Source organism: Thermobia domestica, chromosome 2 (genome assembly GCF_964235325.1).
Source record: "Thermobia domestica chromosome 2, izTheDome1.hap1.1, whole genome shotgun sequence".
Classification (NCBI taxonomy): Eukaryota; Metazoa; Arthropoda; class Insecta; order Zygentoma; family Lepismatidae; genus Thermobia; species Thermobia domestica.
This window is the reverse complement of record NC_137455.1, coordinates 315,047,222-315,070,737: the sequence shown is the minus strand read 5'-3', so window position 1 is coordinate 315,070,737 and position 23,516 is coordinate 315,047,222. Positions and strand designations below refer to the sequence as shown.

The window sequence follows — 23,516 nt, the reverse complement described above, 5'->3', positions numbered from 1 at the left end:
CATTAATCTAAAATGCAGAAATTAGGTACTGTACAAAAGGGTGTTTTGGGAATGGCATAACAGTAGGTTTCTGGGGGTGTTGTTCCAAATGAAATGAAATCTTTAAGTTTTACGTCCCACTATTATGCTGGCTAGGGTAAAAATGACGTGATGTTGTTCGGTGGGGGTCAATGTTGCCAATTTTGGGGAAAGTCGTTAAATCAGGGGAATTCGACCTCAACGATAGCGTAGGGTGACCATAAAATTTTCAGTTAAAAACGGGACAGGTTCTGGCAACCCTAGACTTTTAGATCTATCTTTGTTCTTATCAGTGCCTTGATATCAGAGTTCCCCCCTCTCTCTCTCTCTTTGTTACAGAGCGGATACTTATGAAAAAGGAAAGACACGTTGAAGTTTGTTCAACACACAACCAACACACAACCTCTGCTGCCTTTCGAGCAGTACTGCAAACTATAGAGTATGTTTAATATAGGGAATTTCAGTTCAATTTTTGCCTCTTTGTTATTATTAATTATTAATACTTTTAAAAGGAGTAAAGGTACTGGGTTTGTTTTTACTTCTTTCATTTACATAAAACGGGACGAATGCTACTTTTTTCCATCTACTGACGGGACGGCTGGGACGTTGGAAATAGAGCATACCAACTGCCCCACAATCCTGCATTGTTATGTTACCCTTGCCCTCTAACGAAGAACAACTACAAACTTAATGTCCTTTAGTTCGCAGATTTTCCGTTGAGAGGCACACGTAATACATCATTACCGATAGCAACAAGATTAGCTATAGATGCGTGAATAAAGGCGAAGTGGGTGTTTGTTATATTTGTCCTTTGGGATCTTTTAATTATTCTGCACTTTTTCTTTTACAAAAAATTGCTTAACTTAAGTACTGTAGTGTTAATTATTTCGGAACTATTTTGACTCCACAATATGAACAAAAGTACCCGAAACAATCTGAAATGATCCCTGAATTAAAGGATTGGTTGCGCCCTGTTTACAAAGATGTGAGTAGAACCAGCGGCGCAAATCTGTCTTCAACATTGGGGGGGGGGTTTAGACCATTACCATACTTTTTTGCGATGTCCAAAATACTTATGAAGTTGAAAAACAATGTTGTGGAGGATCAGAGTTGTCTTCAGCGTTGGGAGGCTGCAGATTTGAGGCTTATTCTGGGGGACGTCTATTTTATCTCACGTTCCTTTGTAGGAATCGAACAAAAATCATCAAATTTCTCCCAGAAAACACATTTCAAATCGGATTATTGGGGAGAAATCCCCCTCAGTTACAAGATTGGAGGGGACATGTATAGCGACTTTTCACCCAAAATTGAAGTCGTCACCTCTCGTTTCGCTAACTTATTGTCAACATTTTGGCAACCCTGGTTGCGGGGAGAGCTGCAATGGATGAGTCAAGTTATTTTGTCGCTTCCGCTGTGAACCTAAGTACAAGATTCCAAAAATTAAAATATTTTTTGGTTCCAAACAATGTCTGCTGGGTGAAAGCATAGACTGGAATGTGTTTCTCTTCATTTGCATGCAAATGTGTTGCCTTTCCTACCTTATCTTTAATTCCATAGTAGCTTCTTTCCGAAAGTTAAAAAAATGCAATTCTTCCTTTCTTAATAGTATTTATAACTCAAAGTATTACGTAAGCATTGTATATTACTTATGTAGCTCACAGAGCCGCAGCTATGGGCGAGCAAGCAAAGCATGTGCCCCGGGCGCGTGGTTGGAGGGGCGTCTAAAAGAGAGGTTATATATTAGTACTTTTCCTGGCGGTATTTAATACTTTTCATCAGAGTACGAAATCGTGAAATCAAAGTGAGAGGAGACTGGAGGAGTGAAGAGAAAGAAAGAAAGAAAAAGAGAGAGAGAGAGAGAAGAAAACGCTCGCACTTTTACACTTCAAAGTAAATTAAGTCTTATTTATTTTTCTGTTCCCCTCCACCCCCTCCCCTAAGTTCTACTGTCAAAGTAAATAGCTAAAAACACTCCCAGGCCAGAACCGCATCTACGTTGGAAATTTGATCGAGATCGGTCGGATGGTTCAAGAGATTAAGAAAAAATGAAATGAAATGAAACCTTTGAGTTTTACGTCCAACAGTTATGCCGGTTAGGTTAAAGGAGACGGTGATGATGAGCAATGAATGAAATGGTGGAATGAAGAAAGTGGGAGGAAACGGGAGAACCCCGAGGAAACCCATGCACACGGTGTTTGTCCACCACAAAGTTCATTTGGCGGGGGCTGGGATCGAACCCGGGACCCCAGGCACCAAAGGTGAACGCTCTACCACTGAGTGATTAAGAGTCACAAACATAGTCACTTTCAATTATGTAAAATATATATATATATATATATATATATATATATTGCATCACTAACTAAAATGCTGATAACTGATAACTAAAATGCTTGGATTGTATATATAAAAGTCCCCCTGCCCGTAAAAAGCTTCATTCGAACTCGGAATCGAACAATTGCATCTTTAAAGCAGTGCTGAGTTGATTTTAACGTTCCTTTCAGCAGCAAGGCTGTATGAGACGTGGACCTACAGATTAACGTGGAATCCGAACCACATACGGTCCGGCCGGAAATCGAACCCGGGTGTCCCACGCCAAAGGCGTGTACACTAACCGCTTAGCCACGAGGGAGCTCATCTGTAAGGCAGTGTAAGCAAAAAAAACGCACACTGGATGTTTGCGCAACTGAGGATCAAAACATTCTCAATGGAGTATGAGAAATAGTAAACGTCAATCAAAGTGTGCGTTTGCTTATTCATTACTTCGTTAATACTTAATTCCTTCTAGAAATAGTGAAACAATACTATGAAGAAACACTAATTAAACTAATAACTATTACGTTGTATTTCTTACCACACCACGAAAGTAATATACCGTTTTTACCAGCCATAGAATTGGAACCTAGTACTATACTGCATTAGTCACGTCGTAACGAAAGCTGAAATTCAAACACCTGGCACTCGTAGCTGTTAAAGCTGTGTTGTAGCTACAGTATATCACACGGCCTGCGTTGGTACTCCTCAACATAAATACGTCACAGCCCAAAGCCAGGAAACATCACAGACAGAAGCCAGGGACACAAGCAGTGCCTGACACTTCACGAATTCAAACCCGCCAAGACTCAACTCAACATGACCTTCAATTACGTTCTACAAACGAAACCAATGCTAAGGCACAAACTCAACAACTTCCTATTTGAGAACACAAGAAAAAAATCTAACTTTTTGGTTCCAAAGTGATGACATGGCAATAATACTAAAAAGGTTTTAATTCTCAGTAACCCAAACATTAATTAACTAGTTAAAATAACAAGCAAAAATAAATAAATAAATAAAAATTAAATTAAATTAAATTTAAAAAATAAAAACCTGACAAGTAAGCTCTCCCTGACGAGTCTTTCTTTTTTTTAATTTCAGTGAGGCTGTAAAATATGTCAATATCTTCGTAAAATATATATATTTCAATGTAAACAAGTTCTTTAAACAAAAGAAAGCTCTGTAGTAGAGCGCTTACCTCTGACCCGTTAGGTCCCTGGTTCGATTCCTGCTCCCGATAAATAGGCTTCTGGTGAACACTGTGCGTGTGATTATTCTTAAGACTTTCCAGTTTCCTTAAATTTTCTTGATTCCACCATTATCATGTATCTCATCGTCACCTTTTCACTTACATCGATCTACAATCATGGAGCGTTAAACTAAAAGCAAAAAAAAATCTTGCAAGTATCCTACCTAGTAAAAATGAGTATTCTAGACTACACAAGTGGCCCCGCGTAGCGTAGTCGCTAATGCTCTCGCCTTCGGTGCGAACGGTCCTAGGTTCGATCCCGGTGGGGGAACTCGGTCGAAAAAGTATCAAAAGATTTTAAGTCCAGCCATCCTGAATAAGGTTTCTTTGGGTTTTCCCCATTCACAGCAGGCAAATGCCGGAGCGGTACCTAATATATAGATCCCAGGCCGTTTCCTTCCTTCCCCAATCATTTCTTCCCTTCCTTTCCCCGGATAGTGTGCTCACGGAGAGAAGTTATCCCTCATATGTGACGGGCTAACAAGGCCATTGATGCCGAAAGCCCAGAAATCTAAATCCTAAATCTTCTCTAAACAAGGAAATTTTCGCGCTGAAAACGGTTTCTTAGCAATTATGTTAAGCAGTCCTGTAGAAAATCTGCACCAAGTAATAAATCGTTACACATAAAACGGAATAAATAATCACATAACATTCATTTTGCTACCTTGAAACGTAAAATGTTTCGAAACATTAATATTCAAAGATTTCTCAAAATTCAGATACACCCATTCCATTCTCCTCAATCATTAACGAGTTACAATAGTAAGAATTGTAGTCATAAACTACATTACTTACTTAGTACTATATTAAAGCAAGTTACACTAAAACAATATATAGTTAATGGAATATTTAACTAAAGTAATAGTTAACTATTGTACTTACCCAGGCTTTTGTTTCCTTCCTCTCTTCTGTTCCGTTTGTAAACAATCTCGTTTCGCAAGCAAAAGACGGTAGTTCAATGACGTCAGCCATGGAGAAAGAAAGAGTGTCTATAGGCGGTCTGGATCTCACACACAGATGGACGTATATAACATATAGCTGAAGTATTTAACATACGTATACGTATGTAAAATACAGAAGATTGTTAGATGTCAGACATCCTGCAGCCACATGTTGTAACATCTAAGCGGGTAAAAGGGAGTACCTATGTAGTATATGGATAAAGTACGCTCCGTACAGATTTCCTTAGTAAACATAACGAATCCTTGTATTTGTACAATATACCGCTGTCCGGATAATGGATTTTTCTCAGTGTGTAACGTGGAAGCACACTACCTGTACAATACAAGTTGTCCTCTATTTTATTTTATAACTTAAAGAATCTGAACTATTCATGGCGTAAATGCACCGACAACTTCAGTACGCACAAAATGAAAGCAAAATTATATTTCTTTGTATCTGGGCCGATTATATGTGTAACACCTACTATAATATATATTCGTCTAACAACTTGCATTGCCTTTGCAAATTTACAGCAATTCAAGAAACTTCTCCTGATAACATAATCCTTTGCTTCCTCACCGGCATTTCTTTTTTTAAAAATTAAACTACTAAATAATGTAATTTGTTTGAGAGAAATCACGAATTTTGTCTGGTATAAAGTAATACTCTTGCTTACGAATTTTAAGGCTATAAAAACATACGAAATAATTCAAGACTTGATAGGCAGAGTAAGCAACGTTTGCTTCCATAAATATTGAGAAATCGAAAACTAAAATTCCTCCATATATATTAAGTTTAAAATTCTTATATCTACGGGAAATTCTTATATAGATACTTTTATAAAGCAACAGGAACAGTATTGTCTCATTTGAGATCGTAGTTAAAGATTCGTCAATATTACAATCATTTTGTCAACTGACATTTTATCATTTCATACTATTTATGACATATCCCAAATTAAAGTAAATTTTAATTACTTTGCAGCTCTCAAAAATCAGGATCTGGAGCTGAAACTACAGATTATAAGATGTTATTTTCATTAAGCAATAGGCGTACAGAACACCTGTTTTGACTGTCTCAAGTAGAAGATAAAATAGTGCTCATAAATATTTGTTTACCTTATACAGATATTTTCAAATCTTGAGCAGTGTTCTAACGAGGACAGAACGAAAAATAAACCCCTCCCCCAATGAAGATGAATAGGATAGTCCAGTTGGTAGGTACCTACCTTACTGACAGCATCAACCCATACCTAACTTACATGCAGAAATTAAGAATAAAATTCAATTAAAATTTCAGATGTTAAACTAATAGTTATGTAAGTTAATATATCTTTTTCTATAGGTATCAGAGAATGTCAATAATATTGTTTCTGATTTTACAAAGGTTATTTAATGCTGAATATAGCACTGCGGTTAATACTAGAGAGATCTATTTACAATAGTACAGTATTTACAGTAGTGTCCATGGTCTCACTTTATCAATAAATTAAGTTTCTGGGCAATATGAATATTTTCTAAACGTAATTCTAATTTGTTTTATTTCTGTACTTTTCCAATGTCTGTTACCTCTTATATGATACTAGGTGGTAAGCAAACCACAAAACGTTTTTTGTTCAAAACGTTGCCACCAATACTGAGATGATACCATACGAATCAGTTCTTTCGTGACTCCACTCCTCGCCCTTTTCCTTCCCCTCTCTCGACCTGAGTCTTGTATATCAAAAGGTCATAAATATTTTTAGAATACTAAAACGTAAAACCATGGTCTATAAACTTTGACCTTCCTATAAAAAAGCTTGCTTATGCTTATGTATATTTAATTGTAATCTTGCAATAATTAAACTAACAAAAGCTGTTTTGAACATTATGTTTACCTAAAAAGAAATACACTAGTCTGCATGTCTATTAGAAGCATAATGTATGGATTAACGTGAACATTGCATTATGTTTCTTTCGAATAACTAGGTCATATGGGAATACAGCTAAGATGTGCGGAAGTTCTGATTACAAGCACGCATGAATGTGAAGTTTCTGGATGGAAAATGAATTCTAGATATATATGTAGTACTACATTTGGAAACACATTTTCAGTAAGTATACGAACTTAATTTTCCATTAACACCCTCCACTCTGGACTCTGATTATTCTGGTCTCAAATACCAGATTTTCAGTTCATAGTAAAATATGTTTATTTTAAATTAACTCTGTATCTTAGTGTTATGTATTAAATATGATTATCTACATTAACCATAGTCGTTTCCAGAAGAACTCAATGTGGAAATATTTGTTGGCAGCGTATGTCACACATTGATAGTGCATATATCTCGGTGACAAATATAGAATCCCGCCTGAGATCCAATCCTCTTCCTGAAACATCATATCAACTTTTAAATTATATACTTGTGTTTTTTCTGCACTGGGGGAGGGGGCATTTAGAGGAGTCTACCCTTCAGACCCCTTCAATTTTAGGAATTAGAACAGCAACAAAGAACAACCATAGACCCTATGTTTTAAATTTTCCTTTATCTTTATTGCTTTATCTTTGTTTTATTTTATTTTGTTTTATTGAATTGAACTTAGATTATAAAGAATATCGTTTGATATATATATAAATATAATTTCCTTTATTTGACTTTATTTCTTGTTATTTTAACCATGCTTAGATTTGAAGTTTTTCTCTCTCTTATTACTTCTTTTAACGCGCGATCACTGTTGCCACCCAATATTTCTCTAAGTTTATCAACCATGTTAGCGATGAAATTTGTCGCGAACAGGCTGACAGAAAACTGATGATTTCAAAAACTATAAACAATGTGTTTCGAAAACAAGTAACATCCCGGTAACATACGTTTCTGTCAAACTCTTTACTGCTAGAATGAGTTTATTATATATAAGATACCTGAGAATGCACATAATAGAAGTGGAATTCTATCGATTCCTATCAATTTAATGGAAACACTTTGGGTTCAAAAACATATCAGATGCCTGGATTGGACATGATGAGGAGCGACCGCAGCTGTTCATAGTGGAGACAGAACGTTAGGAGAAGTAAAAACACCACTTATAGTTAACTGGACAGGTGAGGATAGTGTAATTGAGAATTTCTCTGATTTCAAAATAGCATAATTCAATGGTTCTTGCTTATGTGGTGCGAGTATGACGAAAGTGAAAAATGTGTGTGTGAGTGATCATGGTGTTCAGAATTAATTTAGAGAAACACATAGGCGAAAGAGAACAATGGTGGGAAGATAGTCCTCAGTGACACGTGTCACAGAGTATTTAAGGAGATAGTCATTGAAAACTGTCGTGCGACTACGGTACAAGCTGTACTTAATAAAACCTGTATCGACAATCACAATCCACGTGACTTGAACATACCGAGTCAGGTTGCACGGGTAGAACTCATCATAAAGCGCCATGAAGTTTACCACGAAACCATGGTGATATAAACATGTAAGATGAGTTTTAGATGATCAGAATCATATGGTACTGTCGGATAACCTTGTTTCTCTCTATGCACCGTGTTTATGTATGGTGGACGCCCAAACAATCATATGATACATAGTTTCTCCCCTCAACCATGAAATCTATCATGACTCTGTGCTGCCGTGAGGTGCAATATCCTTGTTTGCAGTGGATCATGTGTTAATGCTTACCGGTCACGTCACCTTCGGCTATTATGTCGCCACTTTAGGGCACTACCTGATTTCTATGCTCCAGATTTTGTCTTTGGTCAATGACGCCAATTTCAGTGTGTTAATGAGCCTATTCACGCAATTAAAGTTTTGTACAGTAGTTTGAGGAACATCAAGAAGAACACTTCCCCTAGTCGTCCAAACTTTGGAGCTGAATGTAATTTAACATCTGTGGTTCATTTAGAAGACACTAGTTCGATGCAGTTTCCGTTTCCATCCTCTTTAAAAAGAACTAAATAATGCACTGCACGTAAAATGGAATAATATTCTACGTGTCACAATTTATGATCTCTGACTCCATTCTACATAGCTTCAGAGTTGTTCTGAGACTGAGTGTTAGTCCAACACCATATTAATCTGGTAAGTTGCACATTCTTAGGACACATTTCCATTAAATTGTCAGGAATGTACCGTTACAACATTTGATAACTGTAATTTAAGAAAAACATTCCTGTTATCAGTGTTATAGTCCGTTTTTTGTTATTTCATTACATATATGCCAACTGATATTTGTTCGTACACAATTCTTTATTTAGTTAGTTATTTGTGTATGTGTGTTTTTGTTTCACATTTTGGTGTTCTATGAAAATATTTGGGATTGAAGTGGGGGAAAACAAAGGCAGAATATTAGCAGAAATTCAGAGAAGATTGGATAAATGACCTGAAAATGAAGAACTAAAAGAAGTGTTAACACCGATTTTTGATTTGTTTGTTTCCGTGTTAACTTATAGCACTTCGCAAGCTGAAGACGACCACTGAGATGATGAAATAACGCTTACAATGATTTAATGATACATACTGTTCCGATGATGTGCCATCAGTCGTAGCTCAGAATATTCTCTTAAATACTCATTGAATAAATGTGACGATTGGGGATGAAACCGATGCACAACACGATACTTAACTGCAAAATTATGGTTGAATTTAAATAAAATTCAAATGTTTCAATTTTGAGAATTACTAGTTGGGGAAAAAGTGAGAGAGGGAGAGATAGGTTATGACTAAGAGATAAAGGATAAGCACTAGCCTGACAGATCTGATGAAACTGGTGTCGTCCTGGACATCTGGATGATGAATTGTTTTCCCTGGAGGAATCTGGATGTACTGGAGTCAGCCAATGTTCGACCAACCATGCATATATTAAATTCAAATCCGTTATGAACCTATAGGCCGGAGATTATTTCTGAAATCCCAAGGCCTCTTACCTCACGTAACTCCCTCTTTATTATTCATACAAATGCAAAGCTAATAAACAGTTCCTCTACGCTCAACGTTAAGTAGAAAAAAGTAACCACGGTGCCATTTTATCAGAGCAAACTTCTCCATCAAACAAGTGCATTAGATATCATAGTCCGTAACTTTTTCAATTCTAATTTTAGCCGTTTCTACCAAATCTTCTACTTGCTGTATGCTATAAGTTAAAATTGTAATTAATTAAAATTATAATTGTTCACATTTAATTTTGTTTTTTATTTGCCAAACTAACTTGTGGTTATATAAATACTAATGTTCAAATCTAAAAATATTTACGACCTGTCAATGGCATATGCTTCACATGGATTAATGGTAAAACGTGTTAAATATTACACCATCCTAAAGGTAAACCGTAACAGCTGTTTGCAGTTTACATACTGTGTTCATATTTCTTAATTACCAAATTAGCTTCTGGTTAGTATGGAATAAATACTTATGGATTTTATCCGCCTTATGCAGAGTCGTTTTGACGCATGATTAACGTCATACTAAAAGACTGACTACTGCAGGAAATAATGTTAGTCGAACTCTTTAGTATGTCACTAATAACGTGTCAGAACGACTCTGCATAAGGCCTTATAAGACTAATTTCAGCCTTATTTACATTTAATGTGACTCTTGTCTTAATAATAAACTTTAAAGTAAATTCATGTTCAGTACAATCACTATTCATTTCCAAATATATTCAAACATGTAGATAGGCAGCGAATGTAGCTCAGCAGCAACTGTTAACTATCGGAAATTAACGTTACTCACATACTGAAGTGTTTAGTTGTAATATAAATAGATTAAAATATATAGGAGGAAATAACGCAGGTTATTAATATGAAATTATTTACAGAATTTTCTCAAACTGATTCAAATAGAAGTCTAAATGTAACCTTCTTTAGTATACTCCATTTGAGCTTTGCTGGAGCTGCGAAGTGAAATTACTGTCAGTCAAATCTTTTCCCTTATACTATTGGTCTATTTGAATGTGATCCAAATTAAATGAAGTATTTAAGAATCATAAACAATGCCACCATAAGGAAAATAAGATTATCTAACGTCATTAAAAATGTACACACAGTTTCTATGTCGCACTTCTATATAAATGATTGGATTTCTTGAATTTTAATATTTTCCTTTTAACTTTACAGTACTAACAAGTATTGATTGTAAATGTCTTCTACCATACTGATATTTGAATATGGCATATATTGACAGTTCTCGGCAAATGGTTATGAAGGATCATTAGCTATACTATAAATATATGCACAATTGTATTCCCCTGCTAAGCATTTTTTAGACTTACAATTATTATAAATGTTATATATATAAATATATATATATATATATATATATATATATATAATGTCAAGTTTAAAGATTAATTTCACTCTTACTTTTAATAGGGAGACAGTGGAAGCCCTATAACAATTATCAGAGAAGGACGGCATATTCAGATTGGTGTGCGATCTTGGTGCAATGGTGCTTGTCCAATGGCACAAGTTAGAAGCATACAAGTTGCGTTGTTTAGTGATTGGATTTCTTTAATAACAGGAATAAAATATGAGAATTAGCTTTGTCTTGTGTTATATTTATCTAGAAAGGAATGTATATAAGAGCGGATCGGGTGAAATTGTGAAGTGAAATTGAGTCAATTGGTAGAATGGGTTGTGATCAAAACCACAGAAGAGTATTAAGTAGTTTAATTTCATAAATTTACCTGCAAATTTATGAAGGCTGATTGGTATGTATCCTTGCATTCAATTGCATGGGAATCGTCAACCTTGTTTTCCAGTTTATTCGAAAGTAAGAAAATGTAACATACCTTTACGTTCTCCCGAGCCTCTTATAAACTACCATTTTTAAAGTTTAATTCTTGGTATCTTAGACATTTTCCGTTCTTTATGTTGCATGTCTCTCATAAAGTTAGATGTTTTCTCTAGTATAAAATATTATTAGTGTGTCACTATAGGTAAACATTTATCTATTATGGGTGAAGTTCCAACACCTAATAGGCAAACAAAATGTTGTTCTGAAAGAGGGAATTAAGCATATTACATTTTCTGATACCATCCATTATTAGTTTAATTGAACTTCTTGAATACTATAAAAACTAACATGTAAATTATTCATTGCAGCTTCGGAAAATTCAAGATTGTTAATAAAATTCCAACTGACCAAAGTAGTATATATATTTTAAGATTGCATTATATTTGTGTTACAGTTTCGGCTATGTAAAATAGCCGAAACTGTAACATAAATTTAAAACTTAAAATATATATACTGCTTTGGTAGGTTTTATTAGCAAAAACTAGCAACGAACATACAACAATGTTAAAGAGTAAGAGACAAGAATAGAAAGATGTCGAACTCAATTCGTTTACTCTCTAACTTACATCAATTAGTGTCGTCAAAACGTAATAATTCGGGTAAGAAATTACACAATGTGGGTACGAATCAATAGTGATAACTCTGTTATACGCCGTTCGAAATAAATCATCCAAGGTCATGTTCTACTAAATGCCAATCAGACTGTCATTCGAATCTTTGCTTAATGATCGTGTAAAGAATAACATTCATGTGTTGACTTTCCTTTGCTATAATCTTCTTGTGTTTTAGTAACACATTAATTACTAGACCACCTTTGTTATGTGATAAAACATCTAATACATAAATCACTATTCCTATAACCAATAAAATATTATTCCAAATTAATACTAAATGCTTCAATAAAACGCAGTTATGAGCACCTTTGTGGCTAAGCGATTAGCGTAAGTGCCTTTGGCGTGGGAAACCCGGGTTCGATTTCCTGCGGAGTTCATGTGGTTCGGATTCCGCGTTAAGGTATATGACCACGTCACACACAGTTTCATTGCTAAAAGGGACGCTATATTCAGGTCAAGCCAAACTCAATTATATGGACTTGCTATACATATATCTCATAATTCCGATTTACAACAATAAAGCACTTATATTTTAAACAGATCAATCTGGTAATTAATTCTTTATCTTCTTATTATTGGCCGGTTGGTTTGGAGCTTATCATTCCTCTTACCACCAATACTGAATCAGACCTAGATTTACAGCTTAACGTGCAATCCGAAACACATGAGTACCTTCCGGAAATCAAACCCGGCTCTTAATCTCTAATGATGCACGTTGACCATATAGCGACGAGGGAGCTCTGATTTCTTCTAATCTGAAGCATTTTTTTATTAATTACACTTTCTCGACCATTATTTTTAACTCCTAAAAATTAGACACTTACTTTTGATTGCTTCGAACACGTGAATTTACTAAACTTAGAAAATTAAAACTATCAATTGACACTGTAACGTTCTAGATACATGAAAGAACCTATCACCCCTATGGATAATGGCACCATTAGGATGATTGATATAATTTATCTCGATAAAAAAACATTTTTGGTAAAAAAAATTGCAAACGGTTTGTTATATTGAGAGATTAGAACTGTAGCAATCTTCTGAGAATTACATTTTATCTTAATTAGGATTAAACCTTTCTTGTTTTAACGAGAAAAGTTTGCAAAAGGAAAAGAAAGAAAGAAAGAAAGAAAGAAAAGGAGTTTGGAAGAAAGAAAAAGTAATCACTAAGACATAGCTGCCAACTTTGTTTTGAGTTTGATGGTGGAGTCTTGTCTCATCCACATTGACTTGGTTGCTTCCTCCCGCGGCAAATGAATCAGCGTGTTTTTTTTTTTCTTCGTAGTTTGTGTCGTTTGGGAACTTTGTTGTAGGCCTATCGAATGACTGCATTTAGTTAATGGAGAAGAGGACGAAGCTATATGTGAAGTAAGTTCGTTGATATTAATGTTTTTGGATGAAATTTCAAGCAGTTCTAGTGTGAAATTATTAATAGGTTTCAAGATTCTTTGTGAAATTATTAGTATTTTTTCCAATTCTTAAAAGTGGTCCAAGTTGGAGACCTCCAGTGGGCAGTTTGCATGGTCAATTATAATGCCCGTGTCGACATTTAAGTGTCGATTAAATTCTTGATTAGTGAGATTATTTTTGTGTGTATTTTTTTCAATAGTCTCATTTATAAATTTGAATTAGGGTCAAAGTGACTCACTTTATCTTTGCTTTTATATTAGTGAAGTTAATTCCTGGTCAAAGAAGGAACAGTCACAAGGACAAGGAGATTCTAATACTGCAAAGCAAAGGGATAGAGTGAAGAGTTGTACAACGGTGTTAGGGCAGAATCTGCTATAGTTTTGGTACACATGCCTTCTTTTAGAGAAGAAGAGAAAGAAGTAGAATGTTGAAACATTCTAGAAGTTTGTGGAACATAGTTTGAAATAGAAGATGTGATCTTGAAATTAGTTTTATACTGATATGTTTCTTCTGACACTGATTAATATTTAAATACATAGTAAAAAAGTGGAATGCTGTATTCAGTAGACGCTATATAATTAATTTTTAGCATTGCGGTAGTTTAATATTTGGCGCAGTCGCATACAAGAATTTACGTTCCTGGCAGACGGTAGGGAAAGGAAATGAAAAGTACATATGTGTCTTATTTCACTTAGGAAGAAGAAGTGATTGAATAAGAGTCCTGTATTGCCTGGCGTGGTGGATAGAGTCCTGTATCGCTTGATGCATTGTGGAGTGTACTGTATTGCCTGGCGTGGAGGATAGAGTCCTGTATCGCTTGAGGCATGGTGGAGAGTCCTGTATTGCCTGGCGTGGTGGATAGAGTCCTGTATCGCTTGAGGCATGGTGGAGAGTCCTATATTGCCTGGCGTGGTGGATAGAGTCCTGTATCGCTTGATGCATTGTGGAGTGTACTGTATTGCCTGGCGTGGTGGATAGAGTCCTGTATCGCTTGAGGCATGGTGGAGAGTCCTGTATCGCTTGAGGCATGGTGGAGAGTCATATATTGCCTGGCGTGGTGGATAGAGTCCTGTATCGCTTGAGGCATGGTGGAGAGTTCTGTATTGCCTGGCGTGGTGGATAGAATCCTGTATCGCTTGAGGCATGGTGGAGAGTCCGGTATCGCTTGAAACATTGTGGAGAATTTTTGCACCCTTTTAGTAGAAACTATCCTGTATCGCTGGGGATGAGGATGAAGTTTCTTGACATTGTTCAGAGGGATTTAGGCGTCCTTTTACTGACTTGTTGTTAGGTTAGATTTCGTATGAATATATTACCGGTTAGGTTAGGTTAGGTTTGCGACTGAAAGTTTGATTTTGAAAATTTATTTGGTAACTTTTTAATTGAAGGGGATGAGTTGTTGATAGAAACTGCTTTTAAAACAGAATCTAGTTTTGAGAGTATGTTTTATATACTGTGGGTTTGGATTTTTTTTATTAATGTAAACGTTTATTTCTATGAAGACACATTTGATATGTTTGTATGCAAAAATCGCTTATTAACAAGTTATTATCTATGCATATAAAATCATATTTGTACTTAGTAATTTATTCTATATTGGTATACATTTCTGGAAGAGATCTACTAATACGAAATTATATACTTATTTTGGGGATATGATTAAACATTTCTTAGAGGGGAGGAGGATGTTAGGGCAGAATCTGCTATAGTTTTGGTGCACATGCCTTCTTTTAGAGAAGAAGAGAAAGAAGTAGAATGTTGAAACATTCTAGAGTTTGTGGAACATAGTTTGTAATAGAGGATGTGATCTTGAAATTAGTTCTATACTGATATGTTTCTTGTGACACTGATTAATATTTAAATACATAGTAAAAAAGTGGAATGCTGTATTCAGTAGACGCTATATAATTAATTTTTAGCATTGCGGTAGTTTAATAAACGGTACGTTGTATATTTGTATTCTAAATCTGTACTCTCTTGTAATTCTGGGTTATCAGATATTTCAAATATGTACTAGGCTGGCTGGTTGTTTGTACTATTAGAAGAAGAAAAAGAAAAGATATGTTAATTATAATGCTAATGTATAAAGATATTCAAGTGTTTTTTTAAATAATGAGATTTTGGATATGTCGTTGTCAGGAGTACCCAGATATATAATATAAATAAATGGAAGGATTATGGCAGATGAGTTTGTCAATTTTAATGGCTCAATAGTAATAATTTAAAGAACCAGTGAGATATTTGTTGTAGTTGGAACTTTTAAGGTGAGTTGTATTAAATTTTGAGAAGGTGCCAGTAGGTATTTTTGACCGGTGTATGGTGGTGATGGCGCGATTTATTTATCAAATCAAAGCATTGAGTTATTTGTCAAAACCATTCAGAACTTTCATGTTATTGGAAAGTGTTTTTTTTTTTAATTAACTTCTCCCTCCTTACAAAAAGTTCTTCTTTTCTAATTAATGAAGAATGCTTTGTTCTAAAAGGTTATATTGATGTCCGATGATCCAATATTCCTTACTGCCCTGTTCCTATTTATACTTTTATGTGTATGCTCATTCATGGTTGATTAGCTCTTTTACGTCATTACTTTTGTTTACAAAAAAGAAAATACGAGAAAGAAATATAATTAGATATTTAGAGTCTGAATTATTTCAATGCCGTTGGATTAGGTAGACACTTCTGTGTTATATAGTATCTTGATAATTTGCGAATTGATCGGATGAATGAAGACTTCAACTATAAACTGTTGTAAAGTTCTAAACTTGATTGTGATGGTAGAATGAGGTCAGTTTCTTGCTTTCCGACCTGGAAAGTTTCCTGATTTTTGCTATGTAATTTTTGTAAGGGAGGTAAAAGCACCACCTGGGCCGATATCTATGAATACGAATCATCACATTCATATTCTCTTTTCGACGTTGAAATCCCTCGTTTGAGGACTAGTAGGAGATCACATCTCACAATTTTTTGTTGACAGATGCCTCAGTGCTAGAATGGTAGTTTATAGGGAATATTAGGGTCTCTAGATTTTAGTTTTTAATGGGAATCAGATGAGTTATTCTGAGATAGAAGTTTCAGTGCTCTAAATGGGAGCCTGTACTTCTTCTAAGATAGAAATGGTAGAGATAGCTCATGAATAGATTTCTTCTTGATTAAGACAATTAGTTACAAAAATTTTACATCTTATATTTAAATTATATTCCTGATATGGATGCTTTATTTTCTTGTATTTTGGAGGGAACTTATTTAATCTCTCGATTAAAGTGTGGTTTGCAGTGAAGTCAGCTGTAAATTGATTCGCTATCGAATTCTGTTTTGGGTTCGAGTTCTCGGAAGGCAGGTGACGTATACGGTCTGGTCTGCTGGATAGATTGTGATAGACATCACTCTTAAACCATAGAGATTGAGTGCTTACATTTTATTTGTGTTACTCCTTTGTATTTACCTATTCCGTAGTGAGGAACACACTTTTCCTACATGAGAAAAATTTCCTATTCGACACCAGTCATACCCTTTTAAACTTAATTTATTTAGCATCCTTGTTTAGTAATACAATCTCTGTTTGACTCATAGGAGTAGGTATTACGCTAGGTTTTCGATAGATGCTAAAGGAACCTTTACAATTAACAGCATATTGGAAGGTGTGTAGTGAATGCAGGGAAGATAAGCTCACAGGTCAGAATATTAAAGAATTCTTAGCACAATCAGTGCATATTTATTGATTTTCTTCTAAGAAATAGGAACTATACCTCCGGAAGGAACTATAGTATAATAAGGTGTCTTTCGAGATCCATTATAGGTATTCAATTAAACGCCATTAGAAAGAAACAAAAATTTAATTGTATATTTTCTTAGAAAAAAAGGTTTGAAGTGGGAAGAATACGAGGTTTTTAATTACCAGAATATATACCTGTTGAATTTGTTTAAGCAATTATATCCTAGACACAGCCATACGTAGATATCCTCTGAGTTAACAGAATATGTAACAATTTTATATTGTAATATCCCACGTGGTATTGTGTACAAACACCACATTACGCTTGTGTTTATAAACACCACCACCACCCATAAACAACACACCAATATTTTCTTATCCATCTCTCGCTCTCTCTCTCTCTCTCTCTCTCTCTCTCTCTCTCTATATATATATATATATATATATATATATATATATATATATATATATATATATATATATACAAGGGCGACGATTTCTGTAAATTTGGTGGGCTCATTCAGATGCAGACGGCATATATATGTATCAGGAGTTTAAGACAAATTGCATTCAAACATGTCAAATATTGAAAATTCAGAAATACAATGGGAGGCCTACATGAGCTTTTGGGGGCCCCCAAGGATCGACGCCCTTGTACATATATATATATAGTGTGGTAGTGAACTCTACCGACAAATTGTAAGAGCTGGTTCCTCACATCAAAATAAGATAAAAAGTTCATATGGACCTATGGCGAAAAGTGTGTAGTTTCAGAGCCAGGGCTGTCTAAAATCGGGAAAAAGCCAATTTCAAGAGGCTCTATTTCAAATTCCAGAAGCTGTGGATGGTGGTCCTTATTAACGTAAAGGAAGTCACTCGTATACAATTCAAAAGTGCATATTTCATCAATTTTCAAAAGGTATGCAGGGTATTCCCTACAGGGTGCAATTCCCTGATATGATCTCAATAGAGTTTTCAGATATACCCTGATTTCAAGGAGAGTATAAAGTAGGTAGAAGGCAAGGCTTGACAACAATGGACATTTAATGATTCGGAGGGAAGTCGAAAGTGTTAGGAACCGGCAGCTCCATGATTTTTTTTGTGTGTGTGTGTGTGTGTGTGTGTTCGGAATAACGTGTGATGCGATGTATCTTATCACGGTATATTTCATGTTTTCTTCATTTATAAGCGTGAAAGAAATCATTGTAGCATGCGTTTTCCCAAGTATGAGAGACCGTGCTGCTGACGATCCTAAATATTTCCGACATCGTGCCAAAGGATTCTGTGTTCCCTGCTATCAAGGCTTATCGTGTGTCTACTTTGGACCAAGCAGAAAATCAAAGCATATCTCAAAATTCGGTTAATAGCATGTCTGGGAATTTCAACCTGCATGGAATACCCTGTACACCCATTGAACATTAATGAAATATGCACTTTGGATTACGTATGCATGACTTGCTTTGCGCTGATAAGGACCACCATCCACAGTTTCTCGAATTCGAAATAGGGTCTCCTGAAATTTAATTTTTTCGAGATTTTGGACAGCCCTAGCTCTGAAACCATGCAGTTTTCCCCACAGGTCCATGCGAACTTTTTTCTCTTATTTTGATGTAAGGAATCACCTCTTACAGTTTGTCGGAATAGTTCATTAACACCCTGTATATATTCTACAATGTGCAAAACACCGTGTACGTGGGTTTCCTCGGGGTTCTCCCGTTTCCTCCCACTTTCTTCATTCCACCATTTCATTCATTACTCATCATCACATCTCGTTTAGCCTAACCAGCATAACGTGGGGAAAGATAACTTAACTGCCTGCAAGTAGTGAATTTATACCAGGGATTTTAAATTGAACACAGGATTATGTGGTTTAAACATTAAATGTGAATATATACATGGCGGCAAAATTCTGTGTTGAAACTGCATAGTTGCCTCGTGCGGCCTATAGTACAATGTTCAGAAACGGAGCAAAACATAGTTCCAATTGCAGTGTCTACACATCATTCTATAGTGTTTAATGATAGCCAACCAGGAGAAAGGAAACTCACAAGGCACGTGAAGAAATTGTCATATCTGTGATTAAGACACCTTTGAGACGTTAGGCATTACCAGAATAAACTTGAACTTGATCCAGGGAAAAATTAGTGATGCACAGTAGAGGTGTAAGGTAAGCTGAATAGTTCGGTAACACATGTTACAATCTCTTGTAACGATATGGGAAAAGTATGTGGAAACTATAGCGAAGATACGGAATACAACATCTAAAAGCGTCAAGAACAGTTTTTTTTCTCTCTCTCTCTTCAGAAAGTGCAACTTTCGTAACCATTGTTGACGATCAGTTACTCATAACATTTGTGCTGACATATTATCAAAGTGCACTCTGCAATATAGTAAAAGGTATGCAAATTGCAATAATAATAATAATAATAATAATATAAATTTGAAACCGTTGAAATTCTTGTTTCAGAATATATTGTATTTGAAACCCTAATATATTGGTTCGAATAATAGTAATCTGAATTATCGACTAACGTTCACGCATTCGGTAGTCGGTAAGTCTATTACTGGCATAGTAAGCGATGAGCAATGACGTCATACCGTCTTACTGCCTACGGAAACAGCGAAGGTGACTACTTTGTAGTAACCTTGGGTATGGGTTACCATTCACGTTGCCTTGCCTTAGTTCTAGCACCTGTCAATTACGAAATAATTCTGATTACTTTTTGCTATGTTTACCTACTAAACTTCGGAAAATGAAAACTATCAATTAACATATAGTTTCCACACAACTAAGAGTATAAAGTAAGAAAAATACAGGTCCTAATTCCTTCCATCACAGAATAACCTAAAACTTAACAATCCAATTCCTATCTTTTCAGTTGAGTTAACTTATATGACTTTAGAACGCAAAAACAATAATTGAGCGTGCCACAAGAAGAATACAATAAGGAATCAATTGTTGAATGGTATTCAATCAGACTGAAAATTATTCCAATTTTCTTTTTATAGGTTACTGCTAAACATCAATTACATGAGTATCTTAAGTTTTCCTGGTTTCATTGCACCGTGTTTTGTGTCTTTGAATTTCGAAATGACTGGAGCAAAAGATATGCATTTAGAATTGATGTAAACTGAAGAAATCTACCTAAGAACCGCATGCTTCTGATGAGCAAGCCCTGTGACAAAAATATTTGGTTGGTTTAAGTCTTTTAAAGATTGTAGGAGTTTGTTGAGAATTCCAAGCAGTCGGGTAAACCATCATCATGCACAGTTCAGGAAATTATCACAGAAGCGTGGAAAGTTAATACTTCTTTCTTATACATTCAAATTTATTCCTTGCACAATACACAATACACAAAATAAATTATTGAACTGATATTACAGACACTCCAGTAGTAGATAGGTGATATTGTATAATATTTTAAACTTTTAGCCCTGTTGTTCTTGCAATCCAATCTAGATGGGAAGACGTTCGTGTAAAACCCATAGGCATAGATGATGGACATCTACCATCGAACCAGGAATAAACTCCAAGATGAACAAATTTTCCTCCATCAATCACAGCAAGAGGACTGCCGCTGTCACCCTGTTAATAGAAATGAACAAATTATAAAATTAACATAGGAATATTATGAATTGCTAATATTATTGTTAATACTATTATGTACACTAATACTATATCGGTACTTTAAAAATATAGAGAGAGTAGTTCCATTTCTTAGCACATTTTTCTGAAACCACCAACCATCCTAGGTCAATTGAGGCGATACTTAAGTGAAATGTAGTGAGTTCTGACCTAGAAAGTCAAGAGAAATATCAATGATAATTCATTGTACTAACAATACATCACTCAACTAAAATTCCTCTTGAGGAGCGTAATTTCTTTTAGTTTCAATAATAGAAGATAATTATTGGGCATAAACTGAGGATTTTTCGTCATTTCAATAAAAAGACAAAGACCTGAACTTTTATAAATGTTATTCTCAAAAACTGTTTTCTTTCAAAGATTTAAGTTATTTGTATAAATTTTATGTTGCGGTTATGAATGACAACAAGTCCATATACACAGGAAACGATTTAACTTGACGCAGCCTGTCCAGACTAACAGAAAAAGCTGAAATTTTACGAAGCTAATATCAATTGGAGGAAATTGTTTCACATATTCTGCTGTACCACCAGACAAAAAGTATTGTCAAAAGGATATCAAGATTTTTTAAATGTCGGTAGCTCAGATTATTACCTATTTCAGATCTATATGTTAAACGAATACTTATAATGACAATTTCTTATAGAATTTTTCGAACTACGGACTTAGAGTATCACAAACAGCCCATATTTGGAAACCTCCATGACAGTGATAACGCAAATTAGACGAATATGGCAATACACATCCAAAGTGTCGAACACTATTATCCTGCCATGATGCATTTGAAAGAACAACAAAATTATGAACGAACGAAAATGTTGCCTTCCTTTTAGCAAATTGATATTTCAAACCATTTCAGATATATTAAAAACATGGGTAAAAGGTAGATTTTCTGCGTAAAGTCATGTAATTGTGGGAAAAATTTGAAACTTGCTTTTTTTCTTGCTTTTGTAATATTATGAAAATTTGTTTTGGTAGTTACAATTACAAATTCTTGCTATTCTGTAATTTTAACCATGTTATAAACTTTTCTAATATTTGTCATACTTTTGAAATGGTTTGGGATATTAAATTCTGGTAATCAATTTTGTTGTCTTTACGCTTCTTGTAAAAAATCTAAATAACTGTATGTGATATTTATCTAAGAAATACTTTTAAAAAAGGTTTCTCAAAAGGAAAACCATAACTACTTGTAACTTCGTTTGAAAATTGTCATATCATAATCATAGTATTCGATACTTTGGATGTGCACTGCCCTACCCATTTCTTTTGCTTTATTACTGTTATAAGAGTCTACAAACTTTCGATATTAATAAGACACTGTGTTATTCTCAGTTTGAGATATTTAATGATAAATGTAGTTCTGTATATTTCAGTTAAACATGTAGATTTCAATATGTAATAACCTGACGTAAAACAATTGAAAAATCAACTTTATATGCAATTGGCAACACTGTGTACCTGGTCGTATTGTAGTTTGTCAAAAGATTTCCCTTTTCGATATTTGCATTGTATAATATTTCAGCATTTTGTGTCTATTAGTGCAGAAGAGACAAGGGCTTGTTGTTTTATATGATACAACCTGTACATGAGAGTGTTGATCATATATTGCATTAACTAGGGTGTTAATGTCCAAAAGTGCCTCAGTTCGAAGTACATTATTTGGGTCTACTGGCAAATGAACTAAATCTATGGAATTTAATTAGGTATTATTAATAATTTATGTCCTTTATATGTCATTTATGCCCTTTAACTGTGGTTGATTGAAGTTCGAATTTGAATAGCAGAAATATGATATAGTGGTACTCCTATCTCTAATACAAGTATGTGTTGCACTTAGTTATTATTGTTAGCTAATAGCAATTATTATGTTTTTTATTCTAACAAAAGTTAGGTTTACATTATTTTCATTCTTGTGTTTGTATTTTATTGATTTGGATGAAATCTAAAATTAGTTTATATGGTAATACATTTTCATGGAGCTCTCTGTTCGGAAATCTGTAATACAAATACTTGATATAAAGGATAGTGAAACCCATTGTAAATTGTGGATTGCGTTTTTCGAGAAACCAGGTGCACAAAACTTTTCAAAATAATAAATCATTGTTGACAATACACATGTCTAACAAGTGCTAGTGTATTGAAAACTGTGTTAAGACGAACTTGAGAATTACCAGAAAACGACAAGAAAATTTCACGTCATTTTCCTATAAAACGGTTCTAAACGAAAACTCTTCATCAACAACGAGGAGCTCCAACAATTATTAATATTAAGGTAGATGTCTATAACACTAAATTATTTGTTACTTTAGTTAGTAAATATGTATTTGGTTAGTAATAGCAGTAAAAGCAATGTAAATAGCTTGTAGTTGTCATTATAAATGTTATCTTGGTAGTAACAAGCAAAAAAATCAATTGCAAATTTTTATCCCCAATTACGTAAATGTTCTGCATTACGGAATATTGTCATGTTCTGATCTTCAGTTTCTTTTTCAATTCAAACTGGCGACCCTACTGTTACCACTGTACACCGTTATTTCAAATAAGTTCTATTTTTGCGTTCCTTTTCGATTGCAACTTCACTTTAAAGTTCCTTTACGTAACAAAATGTTAAACTATTTTCTTGAGAATATCATGTGTAACAGTTCGGCTCTTTGCATGTTTATTCAAATAATAAATTATTCAGTTTGACTTTCCCAAATTAATTTCTAACGAAGAAATACGAAATATTGAAATATTTTTCTTTCTATAAACATACTTGTTATTGAAGTAAATTTTAATAATGATATTCATGATAAAAAAATCATCTGCTATTTCTTCCACACAATGTGTCTTTCATT

The 23,516-nt window shown here is 34.6% G+C and overlaps 1 protein-coding gene across 1 annotated transcript in view; it reads right to left on the bottom strand.

Moving 5' to 3' along the window:
* Window positions 1-20,350: 20,350 nt before the first annotated feature.
* The window catches only part of LOC145679838 (epithelial serine protease-like), a 39,716-nt gene continuing 36,550 nt past the window's right edge, over window positions 20,351-23,516 (bottom strand). The window contains exon 7 of the mRNA XM_081750357.1: window positions 20,351-20,616. Coding sequence (XP_081606483.1) covers window positions 20,452-20,616 — 165 coding nt within the window. The 3' untranslated portion in view covers window positions 20,351-20,451. The remainder of the gene's footprint in view (window positions 20,617-23,516) is intronic.